This window comes from Taudactylus pleione, unplaced genomic scaffold (genome assembly GCF_031769625.1).
Source record: "Taudactylus pleione unplaced genomic scaffold, aTauple2 ptg000522l, whole genome shotgun sequence".
Taxonomy (NCBI): Eukaryota; Metazoa; Chordata; class Amphibia; order Anura; family Myobatrachidae; genus Taudactylus; species Taudactylus pleione.
Genome location: NW_028284924.1, coordinates 2392427 through 2409387, shown reverse-complemented (window position 1 = coordinate 2409387; position 16961 = coordinate 2392427). Strand labels below are relative to the sequence as shown.

Here is a 16961-nt window from a genome sequence, read left to right as displayed (position 1 = left end):
AGACCCCACGGCCAATAATAATCAGACGGAAAACAAATTATCACCAGACATGTTGAAAGAGAACTTCTGTTGGGCCATCTTTTACCTGCACACTGTCGAAACTGGATTATTGGCTGAGACAAGATCAGTTTAAAATTGAATCGCAGCGACACCATCTTGCGACTGGCCGCAAGACGCCATTTTGCGAAATGGCCGCCTAAGCGCCATTTTAGATAAACTCACACTTTAGTACATGTGGCGATAATACTATTAGCATCATGCAAAAGCATCTGTGACCATCGCCATAAGTTACGACGATTCACCAAAAACCCATTTCATGACTTTACGTATTATAAAGGATATATTTCAGAAATGGCTTTACAGTATGTCAAAATTGGATTGCATTAGCTGAACAGAGCAAATGGCCACGTGACAACTAGCTTGTGTAGACAAGCTTCCTGGATAACGTCTGCTCTCACTCCAGGTGGCCCGGCCCGAACACACACCTTACCTTAGCAGGCTTCCTGCAATGAAATAACTTCAAAGCCAAGAGTGTTATCTTAGGTCTGGGTCTTGTAGCTGGGCTAATTTGCATTCACACAAGAGTCTGGGAGAATAAATGGCCTTTTCTTTTGTGCCTGGAAAAGGTGGGGGCTGCTGAGAGAAGGGGCATGTGGAACTATAAGGCTCAGCATTCAACACTGCTAGGTGTTCACTTAGTGAGATTTAAGTGCACCATTCCTCATACACACAATTGCGCTGTTAACTAGTCGCATATTAGCGAATGCATAAGACCTTGTGTAAAAACACTGTTTTATTAGCTTCATGCGCATCTGCCCCAAGTTAACTAGCGTCTTTATATCAAACCCCGCATACTCACACATTACATAACCACATCAAAGGTTTAATAAGCTTTAAAGTAAAAGATTTAAGATTGCTCAGTTAGTATAAATGCTGTGAAATAAAGATATTTGATAACTAAGGTTTATACATGCTAAGAAAGCAGTGTTTGGTTTCGTACTGATGCGTACTCTTTCAACAGAATTCCGGTATTATCGGTGTGGAGATCGCATCATGCATTCTCAACTTATGGACCGCAGAGACTTCAAGCAACAAAACGTATATTATATGAACAACTGTTAGGATGATTGCATGGGGTGGGAGGGCAGAGACCCCCAGTTGTTGGAGGCTGGGTTGAGTCTATTTGAACCAGCCTGTTAAACGCTCTGTAACAGATGCTTCCACCATGGGAACCAATGGCATAAGCAACAAACTTCTCTATTGTCCTGTCTATTCTGGGGGGGTATAAATGTGTGCTCCAACACTGGGGTCTTAGTCTTCTTGCTGAACGCTGAGGGACGAGGGGTTTCTTGCTGGTGCCTAACATCTGGACCAGAAGGCGCTGCGTATGTATACTGTACTTGGGTCTGTGTAATTCCTTTGCGCCGAATTGTGTCTGGATCAATAGCGTGTAACTGACTGTACTTTTACCTGAATAATACTTGTGCTTTGGATCCACAGATTCCAGATCTTAAGTCTTCATTTACTGTATGACTGCGTACGCAAATTTGCGTCATCCTTAGAGGTTTATAGGTAGGATATTAGAATGTATAGGCAGGGGTATATAGAGGTTCTGATCCAGTATCATCAACCAACAGGTAGGAGAGATGGGGACTCCAAGCCAGCATAAATAATAGGCATAATCCTGTTCAAATCTTTCCAGTTAGTGGCAAGAACTAAACAGAAGATTCTTTACAACAATACAGCTGCAAAATAAATCCTCACACTGTAGAACTCTATTGTTATACACTATAGACACTCACCTGAAAGAGATTTAATGCACCCACCGCTGCATTATCCAGTTTCATGTACTGAGTAAGGTCAAAGCTGCTCATCTGAAACTGTCCAAAATTTGACTCATCAGACAGTAGCTCCAAATACTTCATCACTGCTGACAAAGCCGACATTGCAACCTGAAATGACAGAAGGTCACAGTAATAGAAACAATAATGTAAGCACATGAAAAGCCATATTGAAATAAAGGTTAATAAAACAGGACTGGTATAAAAGGATTCTCTATGCAACAAGTGCTGGTCAAATGGCCAGGCAAGCCTAGAAATAAAATAGATTGAAAAGCAGATATATCTGGGAGATAATAACCATGATTGACTACAACACTTAAACATTGCACCTTACACCCCTCTTTTTCACATGACAGCAGCAGAGCTGCACTAGAACCACAGCAATCATTAAGGAATTAGCTGGTATCTGTGCAAGTTAGACAATGACAGAGAACGCTATGAATCTGGGGCAGATTTGCACCTTCGAGCAATGTTGATAAAGAACCCTTATAAAGGGTAATTATGATGAGATTGTAGAGTAAGTGATAAAGTGCTGAGCATCATGGTAGAGAGGAGGTTCCATGGCAAGCTTAATGAAGGTTAGGGCTTCATTTAATTGTAAGACTTTATCCTTTAGATCAGTGCCCAATAGTCATTAAAGGCAGCTAAATGCTAACTGGGGTGGAGGAAGAAGTAGCAACTCTGACATTCATCGACAGAAAATGCTGAACAAGGAACATAACTACTGTACGTCCAGGGTCCCTCATATAAGGGCCTATTACAGAGGCCAGCCAGTCAGACCCAGCAATAGGTTGGGTATGGGAGGCCAGCAGGCGGGATGCTGGCCGTCAGAACAGAGAGAGTGGCACCCCGATGCTTAGAATCCCGTCAGGGTACCATAAGTATTGAGAAAGTCACGTGAACGTCACAAAACGCGTTAAGGGCTCCACCACCTGATTACTACACATACTGGAGGGTGGAACTATCCTTTCTACTTCAGGGTCCATAGGGGGTCCACAGGGTTGACCTTGGGGTATAGCTGGATCTGGATCCACGGGCACCACACAGTTAAAGCTGTTGCTGCTCCCAGGATGCACTTTGTCCATCCTCCTCAATACCCCGCCCTAGAGCCACAGGCACCTCAGTTTTAGTTGGTGCTCGACTGGAGTTGGGTCACCCTGTAACGCAGGGGGGCTGCATAGCAGTCCCTAAGCTTTATTTTTTTTTTAAGAGTTTATTTAATTTTATTTATTTTTTTACACTCTTCAGAGCGGCAGCATCAGACTGTCCATTGGACGTCCAAGCTGCCGCTCCTACACCCTGCCGGCGCTGCGACGCCAGTACAGAGTCTGTACTAACCGGACTCTGGAGGAATCCCTAGGCTGCTGCAGGATCCCGGGGAACAGGTAAGTCGCGGGTCACCGATGCATGCAGCCTTCAGCCTCCGCTCTCTGGGGAGACCGGAGGCGCTAGCGGTGGCGGCGGGCTCCCCTCTATGCAGGCATACCCCGCGTGTCCACTAGACCACCAGGGTATATACTGTCAGCGAGAGCCAGCATCCCGGGGGTTAAATGCTAGCCAGGGGAAAGCGCCTTCCCTGTCTAGTGGCTCCTCAGCTCAGCACGCCTTTCCAGCGCATGGTCTGGCGACGCTGAGCTGCTTCCTTCTGCGGCCACTCCTCCTCTGAGGTCTCCGGCGGCCATCTTTTCTATCAAGAGGCAGCGCAGATCTCAGGCAGCAAAGTGGACCGGTCCCCCTGTGTACCTCTCCCCTGCTAAAGGTTAGTGTATACAGCACTATAGCCCTCCCAGACACTGAATCTGGGCAGGTTGATTGTAGTGTAAAGGTGCAATGAGTATAACTTTCTGCATGGTATGTGACTTTTGCTAGTGCTGACTGTCTGAGCTTTAATTCTACTTACTGTCAGTCCATACCTATCCCTTTTCTTCTCCTACAGCCCTGGCAGGTGTGTGTGGAAAGGGCTTTTGTCGGACCTCACTTATATAAACTCATGTATTTGTGAGGTTGGTCACATACGGTTGCGTGCTACACGGTGCCATATCTGTGGGCTTGTGTGCTGCCCCAGGAGTAAATCAATGAACTTCATCCATGGTGTTGAGAATATATATATATATATATATATATATATATATATATATATATATATATATATATATATATATATAACTCCGGCTAGGCCCAGACGTCCTTGATACTCCGATCTTCGAAGCCTCTCCATCAATGCTCCGTTCCTTCTGCCTCAACGTCGGGACCTGTTGTCTCAGGGACCCTGCCTTTACCCGAATCTGGGTCGTCTGTCTTTGACAGCGTGGCTCTTGAGACATCCATCTTAAGGTCCAGGGGTATTTCCAGCTCTGTCATCAGCACGATGCTTCATGCGTGCAAGCCTGCTTCTGCTAGGATTTACCACAGAGTGTGGCATACTTATTTTCGATGGTGTGAGTCCAGAAACTACGATCCGCAGGCGTTTCGTGCTTCTACGGTTTTGGCATTCCTTCAGTCTGGTTTGGAACTAGGCTTACGCCTAGCTTCTTTGAAAGTTCATGTGTCTGCACTCTGGGCCTGATTGAGACCCGCTCGCAAGCGGGTCGATGGTGCCCTAGTGCGCATGCGCACGACGGAGGGAGCTCCATCGTGCGCATGCTCGAGACCCGATGGTGAGTGACAGCACGCCCCCTTTGGTGGGCGTTGCTGCCAGACGGAGGCGTTCCCATGGGAACGCCTACCGTCTGGGTCCGGCCTCACTGACATCACTAGTGATGTCAGTGGGAGTGCTTTTGGCTCTGATAGAGCCAAAAGCACTCCTGGGCTTGCGGCAGCGAGACCCTACCGCAGGGTCTCGTCGCAAGCCCGATGGTCGCAATGGTCTTGACCATCGCGACCATCTTTTTGGCCGCTCGCATAAGCTGTGGGTGGTAACCCACAGCTATGCGAGCGGCCAGGAGGCCGCTCCAATTTTAGGTAGGAGGGCCCTAATTCAGAGCGAGCGCTCTTTTCAGAGTGTCCGGCTCTGAATCAGGCCCTCTGTGTGGTTCCAGCATAGGATCGCTACTCTGCCAGATGTCCGCACCTTTTTCCAGGGGGTGCTCAGGATTCAGCCTCCCTTTGTTCCCCCTGTGGCTCCTTGGGATTTGGCGGTGGTGCTTCGGGCCCTGCAGGGTCCTCCATTTGAACCTCTTGAGTCAGTGGAACTCAAGTGGTTGACTGTGAAGACTGCTTTTCTCCTGGCTATTGCTTCGGCCAGGAGTGTGTCAGAATTGGGGGCGTTGTCCTGTCGTTCCCCTTTTCTGATTTTTCACCAGGACAGGGCGGTGCTTCGCACTCGCCCGGGTTTACTTCCTAAGGTGGTTTCTAAGTTCCACATTAATCAGGAAATTGCTGTGCCAGCATTTCAGTCGCCTGATCTTTCGGCTGGTGAGGCTTCCTTAGATGTGGTCCATGCTCTCAAAGTTTATGTGGACCGGACTAGTTCCAGTCGGAAGTCAGATTCCTTGTTCGTCCTCTTTGGTTTTCATAAGAGGGGTTGGCCTGCCAACAAACAACCTTTGGCCCCTTTAGTTTGGTTATTTGTGAGGCTTATGCACAGGAGAGTTTGACTGTTTCGGCTTCTGTTAAGGCTCATTCTACTCGGTCTATGAGTCCCTCGTGGGCTGCTAGACATGGCGCCTCGGCTGTTCAGCTATGTAAGGCGGCCATGTGGTCTTCCATTCAGACCTTTCTGAGGCTCTATGCGTTTGACACCTTTGCCTCTCAGGATGCATCCTTCGGGGCACCATATTCTGCTTTCAGGACAAGAACGTCCCCGCCCTTAGTTGAACTGCTTTGGGACATCCAAGGTCAACCCTGCGGACCCCCTATGCACCCTGAAGTAGAAAACAAGAGATATGGTAAGAACTTACCTTTGTTATCTCTGTTTCCACAAAGTCCATAGGGTCCACGGGGCGCCCGCCCTGACGCTCCTGGCTTCATATGGGCTATGTGGCTGGTCACCAGTTTTCCGTCTCCCTTTCCGCGAGTATGGTTCTGTGTGTTCCAGTCTTCCTTCTCTCTGTTTTTTTCCTCCAGCCTTGGCTACTTACCAACTGAGTTGCCTGTGGCTCAGGGTCGGGGTATAGAGGAGGATGGACCCAGTGTATCCTGGGAGCAGCAAAAGCTATACCTCAAGGTCAACCCTGTGGACCCTATGGACCTCGTAGAAAGAGAAATAGCAAAGGTAAGTTCTTACCATATCTCTTGTCCGATCCCACTAACTGCACTACAACCACCGGTGGAGGTATTGCCCAGCACAGTCTCCGAGGACGCTCGGACAGATTTGCTACACATCTGTGCTCACATTAACGGGTTCTCCCTTCCCGCTACAAGCGCTGGATTGCTCAATTCCGTGAGTGGGACTCAGACGAAGGGGATAAAAACTGAGTCTTTAATTACTTGTCTGCCTATTAACATTGGAACCTTAGATCTTTACGGAGGAACTATACACCAATTGCCTTTTGCTGCTAATAGAGAGACTTTCTTACTCATACCCAGTCTTAATTGATTTATACTTCAGTCCAGATACATTGGAATATATTTATATCAATGCCGCTGATGGGGCCATGACACCCTGCTTATTTTTTGACTCATGAGCACTTTTTTTTTTTTTTTTTTGCAGGATATCCCTGTTTTAGCAGACTGCAGGTATTTTTTTTTTTTTTCATACCTTCTTGAGAGGTCTATATAATTTTATTTTAGATTGTATGTTATTTGACAACTTTTCTTTTTCTGTTTATTAAAATTAATATATTTATGAGAGACTTCTGTTTATGTGAATTTCCTATGCGCAGGTCTTATATTTCCTTCTGTTTTCAATTGCCTTAGAACCCTCAGAGCTGATTCTTTTGGACCTGCAGCAAACGGGAATTCTCTTTATTATATTTATTTCTACACATTAGTACCTCCTATAGTAATTCGCAAGCTAATTATTTGTGTTTGTCGTAAGTATTTTAACCCTTCACCCGTTAACCCTCCCTTCCTGCATCCTAACCCTCCCAGCCCAACACCCTAACCCTTCCCCTGTAGTGCCTAAACCCAACCCTTCCCCCTTATAGCCTAACACCTAACAAGTGGTGCCTAAACCTAACTCCCCCTGTCTGTACCCTAACCCCCAAATCCCCCCACCCCACGGTGGCTAAACCTAATTGTCCCTGTCCGCAGCCTAACCCTCCCCGTTAGTACCTAAACCTAACTCTCCAAGATGGTGCTTAAACCCAACCCCCCGTCCATAGCCTAACCCTAACCTCCCCCCCGATGATGGGATTCTGGCACCGGTGTTCTGGCCATGGGTCGAGATTCCGGCACCCGGATTTTGACTGCCGGCATCCCGTGCGGCGGCCGATTAACTACAGCACCCCAGCAATACCTGCTTCTCCATCTCCGGTAACGCAGCGCTAGTGACTTGTTCTCCTTTCTTCGCTTTCAGTAAACGGTTCAGATCTTGTACACAGTCTTTTGTGGTGAACTCGCCTTTTTTCCTATCCGTAACCAGGATCCCACCTCGCTGGACAATCTGAGCAAACACATTCATGAAAGCAGAGAGTTAAAGCAAAGTCAGAAGGGTTGTTCCACTGTAAATATAATTTGCACTACTTAGTAATAACATTTGGGAGGAGATTTATCAACCCTTCTAAAGAGGATAGGTGTTCTCTCAGGGAGGTTTCATGTATCTATTTCAAGAGTTTATAGCTATACAGTCCAGATTCATTCACTGATAGTCAGCAAAAACCACAGCAAACTTGGCAAGGGACATTCCATGGGAAATCTCACACACAGCGCACATAATGGGATCCAAGCATTCACAACACACCAGGCTAGGTTATCAGTCTTCTGCATCTGAACATATCCTTAATCTACACAGAGTTGCAAGTCCTTAGATGTGCCGTTATACTGCATACTTGAAATAAGCTCTATAGGTTTTATTAACTAAGGATATCGGATGTAAATCTGTCCTTTTTAAATTACATGAGCACATCAGCCTGTGCCATACCCCCCATATTAGCCTGAGCCCTCGTTCGATACTTCCCCTGAGCCTAATGGCCTTGCTGCTATTACTGCAGTCAGAGCACTAGTGTGATGACAGCAACATTTCCGATAAGAGTGCCTCTGAGCACAGTAATACTGCAGTCAGAGCACTAGTGTGATGACAGCGATGCTCCTGGTAAGAGTGCCTCTGAGCACAGTAATACTGCAGTCAGAGCACTAATGTGATGACAGCAACGCTTCCGGTAAGAGCGCCTCTGAGCACAGTAATACTGCAGTCAGAGCACTAGTGTGATGACAGCGATGCTCCTGGTAAGAGTGCCTCTGAGCACAGTAATACTGCAGTCAGAGCACTAATGTGATGACAGCTATGCTTCCGGTAAGAGTGCCTCTGAGCATAGTAATACTGCAGTCAGAGCACTAATGTGATGACAGCGATGCTCCTGGTAAGAGCACCTCTGAGCACAGTAATACTGCAGTCACAGCACCAATGTGATGACAGCGATGCTCCTGGTAAGAGTGCCTCTGAGCACAGTAATACTGCAGTCAGAGCACTAATGTGATGACAGCAATGCTTCCGGTAAGAGTGTCTCTGAGCACAGTAATACTGCAGTCAGAGCACTAATGTGATGACAGCGATGCTTCCGGTAAGAGCGCCTCTGAGCACAGTAATACTGCAGTCAGAGCACTAATGTGATGACAGCGACATTTCCGGTAAGAGTGCCTCTGAGCACAGTAATACTGCAGTCAGAGCACTAGTGTGATGAGAGTAACATTTCCGGTAAGAGAGTGCCTCTGAGCACAGTAATACTGCAGTCAGAGCACTAGTGTGATGACAGTGATGCTCCTGGTAAGAGCGTCTCTGAGCACAGTAATACTGCAGTCACAGCACTAATGCGATGACAGCGATGCTCCTGGTAAGAGTGCCTCTGAGCACAGTAATACTGCAGTCAGAGCACTAATGTGATGACAGCGATGCTCCTGGTAAGAGCGCCTCTGAGCACAGTAATACTGCAGTCAGAGCACTAATGTGATGACAGCGATGCTTCCGGTAAGAGCGCCTCTGAGCACAGTAATACTGCAGTCAGAGCACTAATGGGATGACGACGACACTTACTGTGCTCAGAGGCACTCTTACCAGAATACTGCAGTCATAGAAGTACATGTGTGTGTATAAGAGCAAATGACAGGAACTCCTTCTCATAATTTCCAGCAGGTGCTCCCCATATCAGCACCAGGGGCGATCTCCAGTGTAGGAATAGAGGGTGAGCACACAGAGATGGGCGACTTCTCCAGCCATGAGATGAAATATTAGAAAGTGTTTCAAAAGCCCAAGTTGCGGTGCAACTTAATCTGGCTTCTCCCAAAGGAAGAGCTCTTATCCCCAAGCCACAAGGATACAGTTAGTGTTCCGCTAAAACAGCCTGCGCTGTGCCTTCCCCACCCGCGGGACGCAGTGTGCGGCGGGTGGGAAAAATTGCGGTGAACGATCTCCGCTGGGTGAACAGATGCCGTGGACTTGTGTACGGTATCTTTTCAGTGTGAGGGGAGAGCTTGGGGAAAGCCCAGCACCTCCGTAAGTGCTGTGCACGTCCCCAAGTGTGACAAATTGGAGTGTTACAAGGACATGCCCCTCCCCGGACAGCCAAGTCGCTTTTCGGGAGCGCACGCAGAGGCTCCATTTCCGCACTCTCAGCGCCCTGCCTGCAGTCTAGCAGGAACACTATACAGTGGATCAAGACTCTTCAGACTACCCTTTAATGCAATCTTAGGACAAAGTATTCCCCTGATCGCCAATTAATCTTAAAAGACAGGAGCAAGAACTGAGCCCAGTAGACTTAAGCGAATACCAAGAATGACAAGATATCTGTGAATGCATTAAACTGTACCTAGAGCTTAGCAGTACTAAAGACAGGAGATAAAAAGTAGTGACTTCCTGTCAGCAATCCCAACCAAGAGCACAGCCATCAGACACCGCCAGCAGCAAGCTGCTGATAACCGTCTATATCATGACACAGGCTGAGCACATTTCATTAAGAAATGTAACAGCCCATGTTAAATGTCACCATTGTCAAAATATAATCAGTCCCTTTACTTGACAATAACAACTAATTAGAACATTTTGCGACAGATAATTGTCAAAGGCACGTCAAATGCTTTGATAACTCAACACAATTATTTCATAAAGTATTTTTAAATAAATGAATTTGCAATCCGTTACAGTGTCCTACAGGTAAATACTTTTTTAAAGCAGCAATGGCACTTTTTTTTCAATAGCAACTTAAAGAACTTAATATGGCAGTCACATGAAACCGAGGAATCAATCATTCAAAGCAGCCTGAAGAAACAAACCAAGGAGAAATGGAAGTTACCCAACGGCTTCTCGTGGCCAGCCACAGTGGTTTATGTACCAAAAAAAAAAAAGTCATAGATATGTGGCTTCAAAATGAATCACTTTTAAGATGGGTACACACGTTACGATTGTGTACCCACTTGCGCGGCCCACGATCCCAGGCTGACATACCGGGCGGTCCATACACACAGGGCGATCCGGAGCCCGACCGCCCAATAGGTCGGCCCCTGCCGCGTAGCGCTGCATGGATCGTCAGCAGCATAGCCTGATCTTCCTGCATGTACAAAAGATCAGACGATGAGGTAGACTACCCCACGTGAACACGCAACGCACGATGTAGTGCATACACACGGAACGATATTGGCGATTGGTCGTTCCGATGCGTCGGATCGTTTAGCAATAGTGTTCCGTGTGTAGGCACCTTTAGTTTGAAATAGAGAAATAAAGTTACTTATTTAAAAAAGAATGCATCCTGTTTTCACTAATTCAATGCAAACACTTAAAATGTTGAATGCTCTATGTTACCCCATGCTATGTATGCTTTAGTCCACTGTTAGGCAACGTGTGACACTGCAGCTGCTGCGGAAATACTCATCCCAGCATTTTTCTGTTAGCCCATGTTAAAACTATGCCAATGCATGCTGCGATGTGTAGTTCCACAGCAGCTGGAGTCCCACAGGTTGCCTACCCCACATTTACTCCATGAATGCACTATAGGCAATACACACTCAAAACTATGTGTTTCCATCATTTACAGGGGGCAATTTAATTAGTGGTGATGGCTTTGATGTACCAGTGTCTAACATGCCCACCAACATCAGATTTTTTTTTTTCTGGCACCTCACTGAGGGCCTGATTCTGACCCGCTGGTGAGCGCTGTACGCTCGCAAGCGGGTCGATGGTGCCTAAGTGCGCATGTGCACGACGGAGGGAGCTCCGTCGTGCGCATGCGCGAGACCCGGCGAGCGACGGTGAATCCGTCGCTCGGGGTCTCGCACCAATGGGGGCGTGCTGTCGATGGTGAGTGACGGCACGCCCCCTTTCGAGGGCGTGCCGAGGGCGTGGCTGCCAGACGGAGGCGTTCCCATGGGAACGCCTACTGTCTGGGTCCGGCCCCACTGAGGTCACTAGTGAGGTCAGTGGGAGTGATTTTGGCTCTGATAGAGCCAAAATCACTCCAGAGCTTGCGGCAGCGAGACCCTACCGCAGGGTCTCGTCGCAAGCCCGATGGTCTTTGACCATCGCGACCATCATCATGGATGCTCGCATAAGCTGTGGGTAGTAACCCACAGCTATGCGAGCGTCCAGGAGGCCGCTCCAATATTAGGTAGGAGGGCCCTGATTCAGAGCGAGCGCTCTGGTCAGAGCGTCCGTCTCTGAATCAGGCCCACAGGTGCAAAGGAAAATCTGCGATGTTGGGCTACCAAAATAAAAGGTGATCTGCATTGCAGCACATCGCAACCAAACTCATATTGCAATAAACATTAGCTCGCAATGCCTGTTATTGAAAGACAAATACAGTGTAAAAGGCAGGTTCCACGGACTACTCTATGGGGGCGATTCAAGCGCAGAGGAGTCACAATCATCGAGATGTATATACACACATTCTTTTATCCAGCTTTTTGTCCAACATAAAAAATAACCAAAATAAAAAGTGATGAGTAACAGATACCAATGTGCTGGTTACTTGGGTTGGGATCAGTCAGCACCATTCACAGACAGATACCCCAAATGCTTCCAATAACAATACCTGTCTGACTTTACCCATGTCACCGGCCACGTCTCCCCCAGGCACCACGCATTCCTTTGGCCCAATCTGAACAAGCAAAGCTTCTAGATTTGAGAACTGATCATTATCCGGGAATTCACAAACTCCAAGCCGCCTGAACGTTGAATCCACATAACCAACGCCAACCAATCTTTGTCCCTCAGCGCTGACCAACCGGATGCCAACAACCCCAACTGCAGAGGACATGTCATTGTTTCCAAACAGAATCTCCTCGAACTGCGTGAGGTTTCCTGGCGAGGCCTGGAAAGAAAAATATTAATATTTTACACGTCTAAGTACGGATTGCAAAACACAACAAGCAACGCCAGCGTCTTCCTGCACTGCAGCCACTGCTTTTTGGTGTAATGCCTAGCATTGCCGACTGTTTCTGCACCCAAGTGTAGAGGAGTGAATGGGCATCACAGATTTAAATATCACATTTGCTACACTGATGCACACAGCGGAAGTGTGCTACTTGCTGTTCAATGATCAACACACAAATAAGAGGCCAAAATGCTAGAGGAACCCGGGGACAGTGACTTTGGAACAAGTTCACATAATGAAACAAACCAGTGCCACCTTTTTATAACGCCAATCCACACAGCACCAAGTCTATGAACTGTACAAATGAATAAATGTTCCATGAAGGAACGTTACCCCGACTAGAATACCAGCTTTGGCCGACTTGGTGGTAATCAAGCACTGTAATAAATATACAACATCACCCATCATAGGTAAACTGACCAGGTCAACAAATATAATTGTCAACAAACCCATTTGATAGTTTTAGTGCATTTTTTTAAATATATACCTTAAAGGCCAGATGCCAGTCATTGTCCTTTGAGGATTTGCTTCCCGACTTGTTTTTGTATACTTCTACACGATACTGGCGGACAAGAAGAAGGTCCCTCACTACAGACTCAAAGTTCATTTTACTGAGCACCACACTCTCCAGTTTCTTGCTCCCTGAAATAAAAAAAATATATATAATTACTCCAGACTGATATTTTAGTAATGATCAAGTTTAGCGTTCTACATTCTTCCAGCACCAAGTACAAATTATATACATAGGGGAAGATTAATTAGCTGCAAAGTTCCAGAAATTATCTGGGCAAGAGGTTTGCTCATGACCCGAAGAAGTTTAAGCAAAAAACAAGTGAAGTTTACAGCATGTAACTACTCTCTATGTGCTCATCGCTGGAACCTCGCTCTTCACTGAATTCCCTCAATAGGTTAATGCAGAGGTTCCCAAATTCCTCCTTTGCAGTCCAGGTTTTAAGGATATATCTATGCTTGAGTCCAGATAGGTAAATCAAATTGACTGAGGTACTAATTAAGTCACCTGTGTTCAAGCATAGATATCCTTAAAACGTGGACTGTAATGGCGGAGTTTGGAAACCTCTGGGTTAATCTATTATTATAAAATTGTCCATTGACCTAAATAAGGTCATCACGCAAGTTTGCGTAATGATCTAATTGTGGCTGTGGCATGTGGAGGTCAAAACTAACATGCACAGCGCACTCCAGATACCACTGCGTGCAATGTGCATGTTAGGTGTGACCTGTACACGCGCACTGCAATGATGGGAGATAAGACTAACGGATCTGGATGGGGCAGGGGCGACAGATGTGATCATGCCGGTTCATTACATACTAGTAACAAATACATTTATATATATAAATAAGTCTCACTAAATTCATTTTGTGTCATTTAGAAATTATAAGGAGGGGGAACAAAAATAAACTTAGAATATAATGTTTGAATTAATTGCTGGCCATGTAAAGACGTTTTCTCTCATGTTTGATAGGGTAAACACTGTCTGATGGCTATAGAAGACAGGGCACACAAACAAAAACCTATAGCACAGAGAGGGCGATTCAATTCTTGCGTGGGAGGTGATAATTAATGAGCACCCAGTTTTGCAATTCAATTGTTCTTGGCGCTCATTATCACCCTTTTCACGCCCTATTAGACCTGGTTTAGCTGTGTAAAACGGCTAAACCCATCTGAAGGCCTGGTTAGGGCACCCTAACCACAGGATTCTTGCACATTTGTGGTCGCACCCTCCTGTGGGTACAAGCAGATATGCCGGCAGCTATCGCGCTCAGACAGAGCAACAATTGAATTGCTCCATCTGACGACTAAAAAAAAAAATAGCTGCCGGCTAAACAAATGAATCGCCCCTAGAGCGCACATTACGGGGCTGAATGAGAGATACGCGCTAGTCGGCAGCTTTAGGTGCTCGAAAATAAATGCAGATCATCTGTATTCAGAGTTGGCAATATTAATGCGCTGGAACCACCCCTCTCATTCAGCTTCTGAAAGTATCCGTCACCGGTGACGCTGCGCATTCTCGCAGTGCAGATTTAACTGAAAAATGGACTCTAAATCAGACTCTGCTTTCCTTCGAGGAATGCAGTGTGTATATATAGATGTATATAGCTAGCTATGTATAATACAAATATATATATATATGTCTTACTGTAAATAAAAATACAAAGCCTAAATAAAAGCCTTTTTCTTTTGTTACAGTTACCGCCAAGGTATCAGGTTTTACTCTGTGTATACAACCTGTACAGCACAGAGCACTGCAGAAACTTTCTGGCGCCTTACATAAAGAGGGATATGTACTAAGCCTTGGAGAGTGATAAAGAGGGACAGAGATAAAGTACCAACCAATCAGCTCCTAACAAAGTTTTCAAACAGCCTGTAAAGTATAATTTAGGAGCTGATTGGCTGGTACTTTCTCTCTCTCTCTCACTCCAGCTCCCCGAATAGATAAAATGAGAAAGAAAAACTAGTAATACACTAGTCACTGTATGACACACAGGGAGGAACTTGTGCTGGACGCTCCACCTATCCAAGGTAGTAATATATATATATATTTATTACACATTCCATCACAGGTAACCTTTAAAATGTCATGTGACGTCACCAGCCTCCAGCTATAATATATGACACCTGCTGTGACCCCCCCCCTGGCATTAGTTCTATACTATGACACAGCACCAGTGTGTGCAGCGCAGCATGCAGGGACTGTATAGGGCAAGGACAGCAGTGACCACCTGAGCCCAGGTACTTGATGACCCCATTCGTCTTGAAGACCTCCTTAGCGGCGAAGAGCGCGTCCCCGCCGTGCACCGTGTAGTAGTCGTTGCGATCGAACACCCGCACGGTGGTCTCCGGCTTGTCCGGCATGGAGTGGTAGAAGCTGAGGAAGCCGCTCTCCGCCCCGCTGTCCATAGACAGCTTCTCCTTAGGCTGCACGGCCATGCTGGAATCTCCCGCCAACACTGGCACTGACAGAGCCGCGTCACTCCGGCAACGAACTCATCATGACGTCGTCGCTGCAGCGGAAGGGCAAACGGCTAGCGTTGCTGGGGGAACGCCTGATGCTACCGTGGGCGCCATGTTTCATAAGGGCATGAGGTCACCAATAGACTAGGCGTAAATTGCCAAAAGGAAGTTGGAGGTTTAGCGATCATGGTCTGAAACGTGTTGAATGCCAGCTGTTGTGAAACTACACGTCCCAGCATGCCTTACCAAAGTTTTAGCATGCCTGAACAGCAAAACTGTGGTAGGGCATGTTGGGATGTGTAGTTCCACAGCAGGTTGCCTACCCCTGGTATAGAATTTATTAGATAAGTGATAGCTAGAAGCTGATTGGTTCGCTATGGACACCTTCACGTCTTGTCCCCTTTACGATGTTTGATACATCTCTCCCTTATACCCCTTTCATACAGAAAAACGTTTCAACCCGGTAATTTGCTGATCAACACGGGTCCTTTTTCTGTTTGAAAGGGTCAACCCCAGGCTTGCCTACCCTCCCGATTTGGCCAGGAGCCTCCCGAAAATCGGGTGCAGCTCCTGGCGTCCCGGAAAGGGAGGCAAGCCTCCTGGCAGCTTCCGACCCCCCCCCCCGCGCAATTAATAGTTATACCCCCGCAGCGGAGGGGGTCCGATAACGTGATTCACACTGAATCGCATCATTTTGACCCCACCCCCTGCTCCACAATGCCTGTATTATCTGCATTGTGTAGAGGGGGCAAAATGACACGGTCACGTGGCCCTGCCCCGTCACGCCCACAAATGCTCATCATCCACCCGGCCACGCCCCCGTCCTGCCGATCTGGCTGCTCCCTCCCGGAAGGAGCAGCCAGAAAGTCGGCAAGTATGGTCAGGAATTTACCAGGGTCGGAGACCTGGGAATTTCGACCCCGGGTTGACCCCTTCAGACAGAAAAAATACCCATTTTATTCTGCTCTTCTGTTTGAACAGGGGTTCTGGCTGGGACCAGCAAAACGACCCAGCACTCAAATGCTGGGTAAAATCCGTGTTTTTGACATTTTTCTGTCTGGATGTGGTATTAGAGGCAGATGTACTAAGCTCTGGAAAGTGATAAATTACAAAAAGGGGTCTAATTACTAAGCAGTGTTAGGAGACAGAGTGAAAAGTGATAAGGTCCCAACTGTCATCTCACAGGCTGTGTTTGTAAAATGACAGTTGGGAGATGATTGGCTGGCACCTTATCACTTTTCACTCTGTCTCCTAACACTGCTTAGTAAATAAACCCCAAAGTGACAGTTAGGAGCTGAGTGGCTGGAAGTTTATCACTTTTCAATTTATCACTTTTCAGAGCTTAGTACATCTCCCCTAGTAAAAGAGTATAAGAAATATAATTTCATCACTTAGATCAGAGATTCCCAACCACAGTCCTCAAGGCACACTAACAGTCCAGGTTTTAAGGATAGCCATACTTGAGCACAGGTGATTTAATCAGTACCTCAGTTATTTTGATTGAACCATCTGTGCTTCAGCATGGATATCACTAAAACCAGGACTGTTAAGGCACACATCCACTAAAAGACCTCAAAACGACTGCACGATTACGACATTGTAATCGTGCAGTTGTTTGTCAGTCTGTGATGTGCCTACACTGAATGAGCAGTTGTTCAGTGTAGGCACATCAATCATCTGCAAACA

At 46.7% G+C, this 16961-nt stretch overlaps 1 protein-coding gene across 1 annotated transcript in view; it reads right to left on the bottom strand.

Moving 5' to 3' along the window:
- MSH2 (mutS homolog 2) overlaps window positions 1-15335 on the bottom strand; it is a 174892-nt gene extending 159557 nt beyond the window's left edge. The window contains exons 1-5 of the mRNA XM_088450684.1: window positions 15044-15335; window positions 12789-12943; window positions 11960-12238; window positions 7240-7386; window positions 1803-1952 (exon numbers count right to left, since the gene is read on the bottom strand). Coding sequence (XP_088306810.1) covers window positions 1803-1952; window positions 7240-7386; window positions 11960-12238; window positions 12789-12943; window positions 15044-15251 — 939 coding nt within the window. The 5' untranslated portion in view covers window positions 15252-15335. The remainder of the gene's footprint in view (window positions 1-1802; window positions 1953-7239; window positions 7387-11959; window positions 12239-12788; window positions 12944-15043) is intronic.
- Window positions 15336-16961: the final 1626 nt, after the last annotated feature.